This window comes from Nothoprocta perdicaria, unplaced genomic scaffold (genome assembly GCF_003342845.1).
Source record: "Nothoprocta perdicaria isolate Ctin4 unplaced genomic scaffold, notPer1 scaffold_318, whole genome shotgun sequence".
NCBI classification, from domain to species: domain Eukaryota; kingdom Metazoa; phylum Chordata; class Aves; order Tinamiformes; family Tinamidae; genus Nothoprocta; species Nothoprocta perdicaria.
Window position 1 is genome coordinate 11,094 of NW_020455553.1, and position 13,351 is coordinate 24,444.

Below are 13,351 nucleotides of genomic sequence, written 5' to 3' on the forward strand. Positions count from 1 at the left end.
AGAGGGGGCTGGCGACAGCACCACAGGCCCCGCGCCCGGCGGGGGCCAGGCACCCGCTTCCAGCCGCACACCCTTAATCCGCCGCTGTCAACGTGACAGTGAACTCTGTCCTGCCCGGGCCTGGGCAGGCTGCTGGGAGCTGTAGTTTTCCCTCTCTCCCGCTTTGCCTGAGGGAGCAGCAGTGACGTCAGCAGGCACGGYGCTCGCCCGAGCGCTTCGGAGGCCGCGCGGATTCCTTGGCTGCGTCTCCACTGCTCTGCGGTTGCGCAGTTTCCTTCAGGCAAAATGAATGGCCAGCTTTTCTTTTTTTCTTTTCCATGTTAAGTCATAGTGTTGCAGATCTACATAAATCTCACCAGGATTGGGGTGCAGTGAAGCTGGGCTGGAGCAATGGTTTTCCACAAAAATTATAACTGGCCTTACTGTGTGCATACATGGGACAGAGCCCAATACCCTGCTGGGGACACTGCAGGGGGACCAGTGGCTTGGAGCAGGGCAGGCAGGGTGGGAAGGCCGTGATGCTTCCAAGAGAGTTGTTACTTAGGGCTGCATAGGGAATAGATGGGCTTCTTCATGGGCAGTGGTGATGTGCCTGGTTTCCTGCCTCCTGTGGCCCTACCTGCTTCTCCAGCAATGAGGAAAGACAGGCAGCCACTGGGCTGATGGTGGCCAGGAGGGGACAGAGTCCACGTTCAGCAAGTTCCTTCATAATGACCAGCCTCGCAGTAGAGGACTAGAAATCCACGGGCCTGCAGGGAGATTATTTAAGGTGAAGGCAAGAGGAAAACATGGGTAATGTTTGGAGATGCTTGAGGATGCTCCATGCAGGTCACTGTGAAGCTGATGGTCACTGTCATTCCCTACATCCATCTGGGTGCTGTGCCACCGATCACCAACCCTCAGGCCTGGCTATCCAGACAACTTTCAACCCGCTTAGCAATCGCTTCCTCAAGCCCATACTTCCTTATTTCCAAAACGAGGTGCTCACAAGTTAATTGGATTATAAAGAACAAGTTTTCAAGTGCTATTTGTCTTTATCTAATTTCACTGTTTACATAAGGTAATCATTTAGCTACGCTCTTTGGAAGCCCCTGAATCGAGTGATACTGTTTCTATCTTAATTCCWACAGGTCACCTGGCAGATCAGACATGAGGAGCGACATCATCTGGCAGCTCTTGATTTGAATCAGAACAAGTAGTTGTACTTTGCAACCTTCTAATGAGGTATTTATTACAGCCTCCTGCATTTCTGCCGTAGCAAACATTGCTCAGCATCTACATCATGCTCACACATCCTAAGGGAACAACAACATTTACTCTCTTGCTGGTACACATGATGCATAATGTATCTTGCAAATATTTGCTTGCCTCAAAACAAATCTGGGAGATTTAATGTATTTATTGCACAGCATTAACAGCCCTTTTCATCCTGCGATGCGTATGCAGACAGGCTGGTCCCGGGGGCTGAAGGGCATCTCCCTCACGTGGGATGATTCAGGCTCGCATGTGCCAAGCCTGCACACGCGTTCCCGGCGTCCCGCCGCAGAAACACTGCTGCAGTGACAGTGGTTTTGGAGCACCCGCGGTAGCAGCCGGCAGGTTCAGTGCAGAGGCCGGGGTCCTCTCCTGCCATCCTGGTTTCTGGCAGGCGAAAAYGCTGTTGGAAATGCCATTTTCTCGCCCATTTGCAACCCAACTGCCTGCAGTTAGAAGAGGGAGAATAGGGAGTGCAGAAATGCAGCCTCTGGCTACAGCTTTGCAGCCGTGCCCCAGGCTGGGTAGTGTTAGGCAGGGGGACCTGGGTATGGATATCCTGTGTGGATATTCAGTGTGGATATCCCTGGTGTGGATATTCGTGGTGTGAATATCCTGTATGGATAACCTGCGTGGATATCCCTGGTGTGGATATTTGCAGTGTGGATATTCTGTATGGATAGGTAGTATGGATTCCCGGTGTGGATATCTCTCCAAGACGGAAAATGGAGCACATAGAAACATAGCCTCCAGCTTCACACTGGGGGCTCTGCCCTAGACTGAGGAGCGYGTGTGGAAACCTGGTGCAGATATTCACTACGGATTCCCAGTGCRGATATCTGCTATGGATTCCCAGCGTGGATATCCACTCTTGTGTGGAAAACACACACACACACACAAGAAGTTTGGGCTTCAGCAGAATACACACCATAAGTTTGTATCTTTCAGGAAAAAAAAGGAACCCAGACAAGTGGGAGACTGAGTGGAGTCAGGAGTGGGGGGGAAGAGACTGCGGGGAGCCTGGAGTGAGGGGGACACAAAGGAGTCAAGTGATCGCGTGGAGGGAAGCAGGGAGTTGGGTGTAGGCGGCTGGGCGGGCTGTAACTCCCGAGTACCTTGTCCAATGGGGAAAAGGAGAGGGCTACCACTGCCGGGAAATCAGGATAAAAAGGAGGCTGCGCACCCCAGCAACTCGAGAGATCCCACAGGGATATGCYCAGTGGACTCTCCCTTTATTCGAATAAAGTTTGGGGTCTCCTCTGTCTCCTTTTGGACATTCAGTTCTTGACAGCGGGATTTTTCCACACACTATGGATTCCCACCGTGGATATCCACTATGGATTCCCGGTGCGGATATCCCAGTCCAGCCACTCCCGCTCTGGACACCACGGGCACACACCTCCGCAGTGCGGGTACTCCAGCTGGGCCATGCCCGGGCAGACCCCCCAGCGCAGACACGCAGCAGGGCTGCAACAGGGCGCGCACATCCCCACCGCGGATACCCCCACAGGGGCGCCCCCACCCCGCGGGGCCCTCCCGCATCTCCTTCACTGAGGGCAGCCTCGGGCACCGGGGCCGCCGCCCAGCCCTTGGGCCGGGGGGCGGCCGCGCCGCGGACGAGCCCGCTCCCTCCCTCAGCGGCGGCGGGAAGGAGCACGGGGCCGCCATGGCGGCGGGCAGGGGCCGCGGCACCACGTGACGCGGCGGCTGCGCGCCATGGCGGCGCGGCGGAAACGCGGCGGGAAGTGAGGTGCGCGGTGCCGCCCCCGCCGCGGGAAGGCGGCAGCTTCAGTCGGCGCCGGGCGCGGCGGCCTCCGTGGCGGGAGGGAGGGAGGCGGCGGCAGCGGGGAGCATGGTGGGCGGCAGCGAGGGCCCGGCGGCGCCGGACGCCGCCGGGCTGAAGCGGCGGCTGAGGAGCTCGCGGCTCTCGATGCCGCTGTGGGCCGAGGCGGGAGCCGCTGCCGGCGACGCCGAGCAGGAAGGGCGGCGCGAGCGGATGAGCAGCGCCCCGCAGAGTGAGATGGAGCCCGCGGCTGGGCGCGCGGGCGCTGCCTCCCGTCGGGAGCAGGCGCGTTAGGGGCGGCAAACGGCGCCGTTAACGGCCGGGGGAAACGGTCACCGCGGGAAGGGCGGCGGGCCGGGGCCGCTGCCACCGGGGCAGCTGACGGGCAAGGCGAGGCCGCCCGCAGYGGCCTGGCTCCCCGGGGAATATCACCTGCTTTTAGTTTCTTGCACCTTTACTCTTCTGTTGTTATTGTTGTTATTAAGCTTCTTGTYGTCCCTCGTGTGATTTCTCTTCCGTTTTAGTGAATGAGCTTTCCTTTGGAAGCCCTGACTCCTTGGTTCGGCCCCCCATCAGGAGAGCACCCAAGCTGTCAGGTGAGCTCCGGTTTCCCACCTGGAGAAGCTGTTGCCGGCACTGCGCTGCCTTGTGAGGATGCTGGGGGGGGAGGTGGAAAAAAAAAAAAGGGGGGGGGGAAACCCAACCAAGTTTATTGGGTTTAGGCACATTTGCTCATCTTGACCCAACCCAGCCGTGCAACTCCAGATTTAGAAATTTGTCATTCCATCAGTAATGCGCAAGCAAGTCGCCTTCATTTCCTTCCTTTTTCTGTCTCTTGGTTTCCRTTGTGTTAAGCAGAGTTTGGTGCTTCCCAGACGGGTGGACTGGCCTAATTCTGACAGAGCTCCTGTTACAGCTACAGTGTATGGCCTATAGTACACAGTATTGTGGTTAGGCTTTGCTGATATGGGTAAGCAAGAGCATCATGCTTCGGTTTTAAAACTTCCAGGAGATGTAAAAGAATCTCTCCTTGAGGAAGAAAGGAAGAAGATGTGTATATTTTAGGGGGGGAAAGTAAGATATCAATAGCAGCCTATGTGAAAACAGGAATTATCACAACTAGTTAGTTCATAAAACTGTACTGTTGTTGTATTGTTGTGGGAAGCAGTTGCCCCCAAGTGAAGGCTGCCGTAGCCCTAACATGCTTGTTATGATAAACGTTTCTGGGCTGTCTCATGAGGTGTATTAGAGTGTTTTTTCTTCTTCTGTCATACTAAAAAATGAGGGGGTTGAGAGAGATGCCAGAATTTTAACCAACGAAGTTTTGCCAGGTATGGTCCGTGAAATTCTATTATATTGACAATAGGTGTAAAGATAGAATGTTAAGAGACCTTATTGCCTTATACAGAAGTGAAGGAACAGAAGAATGACTTTTCTCACAGTCCTTTTATTGAAGTATAACAGTACTTTTTTATTTTTTTCCCTGGAGAATTTAAGGAAGAGCAATGAGACTGGGGATTTTTGCAAGGGCTTTCAGTTTCTTTGTGTGTATTCTTTCCTGAGAACAGAATGTAAAAAACAAACCACAACTTGAAAACCTCATTTCCAACTCCTGCTTTGAGGTTTAAATATGAATTAGGAAGTTTGCTTCCAAAGTTTAAAGAACCATGTTAAAAAACCATGTCACAAGTGAGGCAGCTTCTAGATGGTAGAAAATGCACGAGAAATCTCTGTTCTGACAGGATTGTGACTCTATATGTGAAAGGCGTGAGCTAGATGTTTTTGGCTCTTGAATTTATGCAATCTATAGTGGAATGGAATATAAGTTCATACATGTTGCATGCAGTCTCATCTTGGTGTTGGAAGAAGACTGAACCAATAAGGCTAGGGCTGTACTGGACTTCAAGAGCGTGCAGCTCTAAGTTAAAACAGCAGCTTTGTATTTTGGTTTATTGACCTTTTAGTATTTCATGGTTTTCTAGTCCCTTTGATTAAACTGGGATATGAAACGGGGATAAATCATTCTCTCTTGACAGATGCCTGTGTGGAAGGGAGGTGGCAGGTAGATTTAAGGTGGATTAATAAATTCTGTAGTTCATTGGGAGGAGGAATAATACTTTTGGTGGCAGGCTGAAGGTCTTGTAACTGCAGTGTTTGTTTTTGAAAGGTAAAGTTCATGAGCAGAGAGTTTATTTTTCCCTGGAAAGGGTGCCATGCAGGCAGGCTGCTGCACTAACAGTCTTCCTCTCTGCTGGAGATATCTGCTGTTAGTAAATGAAATAAAAATTGCTGATTAACAGCCTGATTTCACGTGTGAAATAAAGTTGAGTTTGTTTACATCTTTCCTGCTTGCAAAGACTTTCTTTGGGAGGTGCAGAGTACTGACTGATGCAGAAAGGGGGGCAGGAATTAGTGTGGAGTGCAGGAGTAGCTCTCTCTAGATGCATACATCTTTTCAACCTCCGATTACCAGCTAACACCACTAGTGAAATATTCTTGCARAACCTCTGTGTGTTCTGGAATATGGCTGTATTATTTGGCATTCTTGAAAATTGAGTAAATGGGTTAGTATTTTTTTTTCCTTGACTTATTAAGAAATTACAGTTGCTATCCAGTTGTTTGGAATATCTTTGAAAATACAGTATCCCCCTTAAGAACTTGCAGTTAAGCTAAGCCACAGGTAAAACAGTAAGTTAAAACATTTTGTTTCTTTTTTTTTTCTTTGTGTGCTTCGTAACCACTGGCATGCCAAAGGTGCCAGAACATTTTCTAATCAGATTGTTTTATTTTCTTGAGGGAAAATAATAAACACTAGGTGGCAAGATGAGTGTTGTTTTTCATGTGTGTAGTATAAGAGCTATAGGAACATTTTAAGCTACAGGAGAACCCTGTACTGTTAAGGAATACAAAAAGTGCCCAGTGTGGGTATCACAGAAAAAGCGTTATCGATTGTCTTCTTCTGTTTGGACTTTCTTCTGTTCATGCCCTCAGCTTGATCGTTCTGTCATGACGTCTGTTCCGCAATTGTGCTACAGCTTTTATCACATACCTGGACTTCTTGTTGCTTCCCCCCYGCTCCATGAATCTGGGCAGCCGTATGGTTGCACTTTATCCTCTCAAACCTTTTCTCGTGATTCTCCACTTCTGACKGGCTTTTCAGCCCCGACCTTTGCTCTGAAGCTCCTGTTAGCTTTCTGGACTTTATTCTTTCTAGATAGTAACGTGAACTAAGATGAGTTTTAGGGTCTAAATGACTGCATAATTTGGGAAGCAAACTAAAGGTATTATTTGTAGCGGACTTGATTTTCCTTTAACCTTTCATTTTATAGTCACTTTTGAGGGCTAATCCCCACGGTGACCCTTGGGAGATTATAACTTGAAAACCCTTGGTTTAGTTCATAAGTGTCCTAAACAGTGTTCTGGTCCTTTAGTTGTTATTGACAGCAAATACTGTTCAAATCCTTTTATACTGAACAAATCCTTTTATACTGACTATACTAATTCTTTTTATCTCCTCAGATAGTCCTTCAGCTTCCTTCCTTCCAGAGCAAACAAAAAAGGAGAAGACAGAGATTGATGACAGCGATGAACCTGAAAAACCATTAGGGCATCAGTCAGACACTGATACACTGTTAAAAGGTAACAACAGGTTACCTTTGATACCTTTTTTTATGATAGTRTGATTTGTCTTCACTTGGTGCGGATTTGGCTTGGGTTTTGGCTTGTGTATCTTGATCTAAAGGAAAGAAAATCTGAATGAGACTTTATAATAAAAGTTATGTCTCTCGGCTCAGTTTTTAGTTTTGAAAGTAACAAATGTGGTRCTTCTAAAGAGAATTCAGTGTCAATGCTGCTAATTCCTCATTCTTTGTATTTTAATTTATTGCCTTTAAAAAGGGGAAGAAACACTAATGCTTGTTAAGTCTTCTGTCTGCAAAGGAGTCTGAAACTGTTGTATGAAGCAGATTTGGTTTGGTAGTTAAGGTAGCTGTGACTATTTCTCTGACAATCTTCTGAAGAATTCGCAGAAAGAGCTAAACACGTTTATGGCTTGTCTGTCTTTTTCTAACTCTGTTTTTGCTCTGATTTCAGAAAGCAGTGCTGACTTCATTGAGAAAAAGAAAGAGCACCACTTGCCTACATTACAAAGTAAGTGGAAAAGCAAACACTTAATCTTTGTCTGCCCCTAAATGAAAAGTGAGCTAATAAAAAAAAAGCCAGGTTAAAAGGTACTTTTCCTTTCCTGTGCTTGCATTTTTCTTGTGCCTTACAGCACTTCGCTCGAGAAGTTGGAGATAGACAGATAGACCAGGGAAGCAGACCCAAATAGATGAATAGGTGAGATGGAGACACCAGTGTATATAAAGCCAGATCCTCCTATGAAGTTGCTCACCTTGCAGACCCAACAGAAAAGAGTCCACTTTTTTCCTTCCTTTTTTGAGGCATGGTAGTTAGGGATGAGTTATATGGCTGAGTGAAGAATTTGGAAAGTTGCTTTAATTTGTAAGTTTTAGTGTGTCTACAAAAGTGCCACGTTGGAGTTCAGTAAGACTTGTTTGGTCTATAAGGAGCTTGTGTTCCAAGTAGGCAATGATTTGTAGACAGAGCAGGATCTCCATGAGACCATTTGTTGAAATATTTTATTTACTTTGTGTGAATTACTGATTTTTTCGGAATTGCGAAAACTAGTGCCTCTAAACAGGCAAAATACCACAGATGCTAATCTGTTAGTTATTAGAACATTTACTTGAGATTAGCTAGTTAGAAGTTCAATATCTGTGCTCTATCAAGGGRAAAAAATGGGAAGTGGAGTAGTTCTATTCAGTCAGTTAAGCTCTGGCTTTAAACCAGAGCTGCTTTTAGCACCTGAGTGACTATATTCATACAGAAACAAGGCTGTAGATTTATTTTGGTGTTGAAATAATTGCTACAGGGCGTGATTGTCRGTTTATTCTTGATAATATCATTGACAACATCCTCTTTGGTCTAAATTTTAATAAAGTGCCTTCACTGTTGAGCTATTTGCTGTAGTTCTTGTGTGTTTTTTAATTGACCAACTAAACGTGGAAAATATCCTGACCAATAATTCCACTATATGTATKCATACAGGTCTCTTGGGATAGGGAAAGCTGTTCACAACTTTTCTTAGGGATAATGTCTCTACTATCTTGCTGTCTGACCCCATTTAAATAAATAGCCCAAGAATATATTTTCAGTTGGAGGTTTGTATTTTGCTGTAAAAGCACAATTCATCCCAGTAGACTGACTGCCAATAAAACAGGCGTCTGATCCCCAGCTGGCTGGAAAGGAGATATGAGACTGTGCCTTTAAAATAACATGGTGCTTTTGCTACTTAAATCTTTCATAGTGCTATTTTCCTAAAATATGCATCATGTGAGCTTCCATTKTCCGCCGTCCAATTTCTTGAACAAAATTGAAGACCTTAATCAGTCAGGGGTACTCCTGTGTAGAAAAAYATGCAAGTTGCCCACCTTTTGCCAGGCTGTCATCTTGGACCTCAGTTTTCACTTGTGTAACTCTTGAAGAGTTAAAAATCATTAAGGGGCAATCTGTGATCAGTTGTAGAATTTAATAGAGTTTTTGTAGAGTTTAGTATGTAAAAGCCTGCCTGAGCTAAGCTACTAAACTAAACTGAGCTATTACCAAGTGTAAAGTAAAGGAGTTCTGTGATTTCAATATCATGTTAAACTCTCTGCTGGTGCGTTGATTAGAACTCTTATATATTACTGTCATTTTCCTCTCTTAATCTTTTAACAGACAGAATTAAATCTCAAGATTTGCCCAGCRTAGGGAAGCAGCCACAGCATTCAGCCAAAAGTAAGACTTCTGCTTTCACTTCTGTTTTATGTTTGTGTTATCTTTAACCATTTTCTTGCCTGTCCAAGTACTAGATTTCTTGGTAGTTAGTGTTAAACTGAAGGTCCCTGCCTAAGCAGGATTTGTTCCCCACGGTGTGTGTTATCAGCACTAAGGAAATAAGTAATGCTTCTACATGAGTTCAGGTCTTCCATATGCAGTGCTTACAAATTTGCAGCAAGATTAAAATTGAGGCAGGCCTAGTGCTATTCTTATCTAACAGCTGTTTTGCTGTTCTGCTATAGGTTAGGATAAAAAAAAAAAAAAGTGTAAGATTTGTTTTTTCCTCTGTTTCCAGGAAAATTATTAGTGTTTTGCCACTGAAATTGCTGGTAACAGAATTGGTACTTAGACCTCAAAGTAGGTCAAATGAGTGTTAATTTAATTGTTCAAATATAAAATCAAACCATGTGTAGTGTTGACCTCCAGCATTTAAAATGCAAATACTGGTGCAGAAAACATTTTCATATACTTAATGGGATAGGGAGAAGAAATAGCACCACATAAACCATTCTGGTCATGCCAGGTTTTATATTGGTCTGCTTCTTCCCAGCTGAAATGTGCAAACCTACCTGACCTTTTTCAGAACCGTTTTAAGGTGTTAGTTTGTGTTTGATTTAATAAAGGGTAGATACTGATAAAATTTCAGATGAACCGTTACAGAAAAATGTGCAATTATTTTGTCATTTGYAGAAATATTTACTTTTTAATGCTATCACTTCTCTATGTTAATAAAGAAGCTGAAAGCTTTTGGTTTTTTAATTAGAATATCTTCTGTATTTAGCTACTATACTGATAGCTCATGGTAGTAAGATGAGTTCAATTGACAACCTCTGATTTGTCTTTTTTTGCTCTTGCTTGTTGTTGTGTGATTCATTTTAAAAACACTTCTTTTTTTTTCTCCCTGTTTGATCCTCCTTTCTATAGGCACTGGTGGATTGCAGAGTGGATTTCACAAAGTCTGGCCTTTGTTACTGCTTATTCCGTTAATTAGTATCCCGTTGTTTTGGGCCCTGTGGAGTGCAATGCCCAGGTTTCTAGACACAGCTTTGTCAAGTAGAGATATTCAAATTCTCCAAGCGTTTCGGGCCCAGATGAAGAAAATCAAAAATACTTACCAAAGTCAGGATCCCTATTTATGGAAGAGAACACACGTGTTCCTTGAGAAACACCTCAATGCTTCCCATCTTCATTTGGAGCCGGCTGTTCTGCTGCTCACAGCTGGCCAAGAAGCTGAGAAGGCTCTAACGTGCCTAAGTAATGAGATTGCAGATGCTTTGGCCTTCTCTCAGAATGCTACCGCAATCAAAATTAACGGGGCAGACAAAGCTGTACTGGACAGCGATGTTGTTAAGTTGGAGGTAGATGATGAGCTCAGCTCTGGATTCAAAGGAGGCAAGAAGGTAGCAGTAGTGCATCGATTAGAGTTACTGCCTGCRGGCTCCACCTTAATCTTTTACAAGTACTGTGACCATGAAAATGCGGCGTTTAAGGACGTGGCTCTTCTGCTGACAGTTCTCCTGGATGAACAGTCTCTGAGAAAGAGCCTGAGCCTGCAAGAAGTTGAGGAGAAAGTACGAGATTTCCTCTGGAGCAAGTTCACTACTTCAGATGCTCCAAGTTCTTATAAGAACATGGACACAGATAAACTGAGCGGACTTTGGAGCCGGATATCTCACCTTGTCTTGCCTGTTTGGCCTGAAAAGGGCCTCCCTGTGGAAGGATGCGCGTAAGTTGTTGAAGGAGGGTCAGGAAACGAGGAGGACAGAAAACGTGTGTTGTAGTGGCTGAACGGGRCAGAGCTTCCTACAGCTGCTGAGCTCAGGCAACACATAGCCCTCTCTATACAAGAAAATCTATCCAACCATCACTTTTGTTTCTGCTAAAGCAATGGGGACTTTCTAAACTGCATAATGTGAGAAAGGAGCATAGTTCTTGGTAAGTTGCATTTGGTAACATTTCCAGGCTGAGCACCTGGAGTTGAAATAGGAGTMCCCTGCTGCAAATGATTCTTCTGCCTGAAAAGCCATCTGACTTTGCCCTGAGGATCTCTTCTAGTGGTGGTACATGCCAGTATTGAATATGACAAGGTAATGGAGTGAAAAAGCTTGACTTCATCTGACAGAGTTGGTTTCTTTGCTGTYTAGGACATTTAATGAATTGAAAATGATGGTAAAGTAGTAGGAGTTCAAGCACAAGSTTTTTCTTGGCCAGCTGACCACAACATAGCTGATAGCTGTCTCTGGAGACTTTTAGAAAAGGCAAAATTGCCCAAGAAATCTGTGATCTGTACAGAACCTTTCAGCAAGGACTTTTTTTTCCTTAAATGAGCCTGTCCCAAGCAGTTTTGGAGACTGAGAAAAGCTGAAGTACAAAGGATTGCCTGATACCAGTAGTAGACATTAGCCAAATAATCCCTCAGCGCCTCTGTCTTGTTGCTGCCAGGAATTTTCTTTGTCAAGTTTTTTAAATCTTAACTTGGAGGAAAAAATGATAAATGTTAGCCGTGTGTGTGTGTGTGTGTGTGTGTGTGTGTGTGTGYGTGCTGAAGCCTTGTTGCATCCCCTTTCCACAAAGAAAAATTTAGGGAGACGGAGGTTATTTCTCACTTTAGTAAGATGACTATTTTTGCATCAAGAGGATTTATTTATTTGTGGTAATCATATCCTATAAAACAAAACAACCCTTTTCATGCATCTGTACATAACTGGCTGCTTATTATAGGAAATTTTAGTGAAGGGCARATTTGCATTGCCTATGTCTTAAAATATATTTTAGGCACATCAAACTTTAAAAGAAAAATGCTGTCCTATTGTAAATATTCTGGGTGTATATATAAGCAAATAGTAGCACTTCCATATCCTTGCTGGTAGTGTATGCTCTTAGTCCGTGTGTGTTCAGTTTTCATGTGCACGAAGGAACGYGTGAAGACTGGTCTCAGATTAGGGGAATGTTTTCCCATAACAGATGAGGGATTAGTGGCTCTTGGACATATCCTTTATGCACAAGGCTCCCCTGAGCTCCCCTGTTGTCAGCATCCTTCTTAGGCAGGAGGCCTCTCGGAGGTGCTGGAGCTGCACAAAGGGTTTTGTTCTGACCACTGAGAGACAAAAATGTGCCGTGCTTTTTATTTTCATGTGAAGAAACGGCAAAGAGACATGGAAATGCTGCTGTTCTAGATGTTTGATGATCGCTCAGGAAARGAGAGATGGCATTTACATTTTAGACATTTCACTGGACTAATGTTTTGTTTGAAAATGTGACTTATTTCTGAGTATATACTCATAGTATACTTGTTTGTACATTATCTAAGCTATTTTAGTAATCATTAAAAATCTACTTGTTTTATAACTTGTTTTAATATTTGCCAATTCTATATTTAGTGGGCAGGTTATTTTTGTTTAGGTGTTTAAGACTGTTTTGTTCAACTTTGATCAAATATAGACATGTAAAATATAAGGCTTAGCAGCTTGTAAAATTTCTTAGGAACTTGAATATGAGATAGATATTGGGATGCAGATCTTTGGTACCATCAGGGCTTCTTTCTAACTAGCCACAATTCAGGAAATTGTAATAGTTGGGAATTTCTTCTTAGTCTGTGTTCTTATACTGCTCCTCAGTTCTGATTTCGATGGAAATAACAATAAGATACTGTTCATCATTAGTATGGTACAGATGTCAGCAGTTGGCAAAGGAGATTACTCCATTCTTGCTCCCCTCCTAGATGTGTGCTCTTGTACCACTACTGTGCCAAATTAGCACACTGTGAGCTGGCTGCAGGGACAGATTTTACTGAAAATTTAGCTCAGGAAAAAAGGATATACTTGGCAGAATCAGCAACCACTGAGAAGCTGTGACATCAAGGCAAGAGATTCCATACTTTTATAGTAATAAAACATATATAATCCAGGTTATTTTATATTTCAAAACTATCCCGCTTAAGAGATTTGTGAGTGTGAGAGGTATGTTCCACTATTTTAAGATAAAACAGGAAGGTCACTCAAAACTAAAGCCTTARTTGTCTATTTAGTGTTGTGTCAGATTAGAGTTTTATGTTATTTTATGTTAACTCTAGGGAAAGTAAAGTGTATTTCCAAATATACTTTGAGTCTAGAAAAAAATAAACTAAAAGCAAGATACTGCGTAGCTGTTTTGCCCCATCTGGAGAAGTGTGAACCCTAGGATTAGAAGACTGTAGATCTCGCTGAAGAAGCGGGTCCTCTTTGTAGCCTCCTTGGGCTTTGTTCTTAAAAGGTGTCTGCAGGTGCATAATGCAGCTCTCATTAAGCACCTCCTCCTCAGCCAGAGGTAAACAGGAATACCTGTCTGTGTTGCTCTAAGGCAGCCACTTGCTATCCTTGTTGTTGCATCATTGCTTGCAGCAAACAGCCATTGGATGTACAGCCTTTGGGTAGAAACATTTTTGGGGAGCAAAAC

General features: G+C 44.3%; 1 protein-coding gene across 1 annotated transcript; it reads left to right on the top strand.

Moving 5' to 3' along the window:
• Window positions 1–3,106: 3,106 nt before the first annotated feature.
• Window positions 3,107–11,372, top strand: LOC112950394 (torsin-1A-interacting protein 1-like). The gene is made up of 6 exons (XM_026042911.1): window positions 3,107–3,269; window positions 3,562–3,633; window positions 6,557–6,676; window positions 7,130–7,186; window positions 8,816–8,875; window positions 9,842–11,372. Exons 1-6 carry the CDS (start codon window positions 3,107–3,109, stop codon window positions 10,645–10,647), a joined length of 1,278 nt encoding a protein of 425 aa, XP_025898696.1. The 3' UTR covers window positions 10,648–11,372.
• The last annotated feature ends 1,979 nt before the right edge of the window (window positions 11,373–13,351 follow it).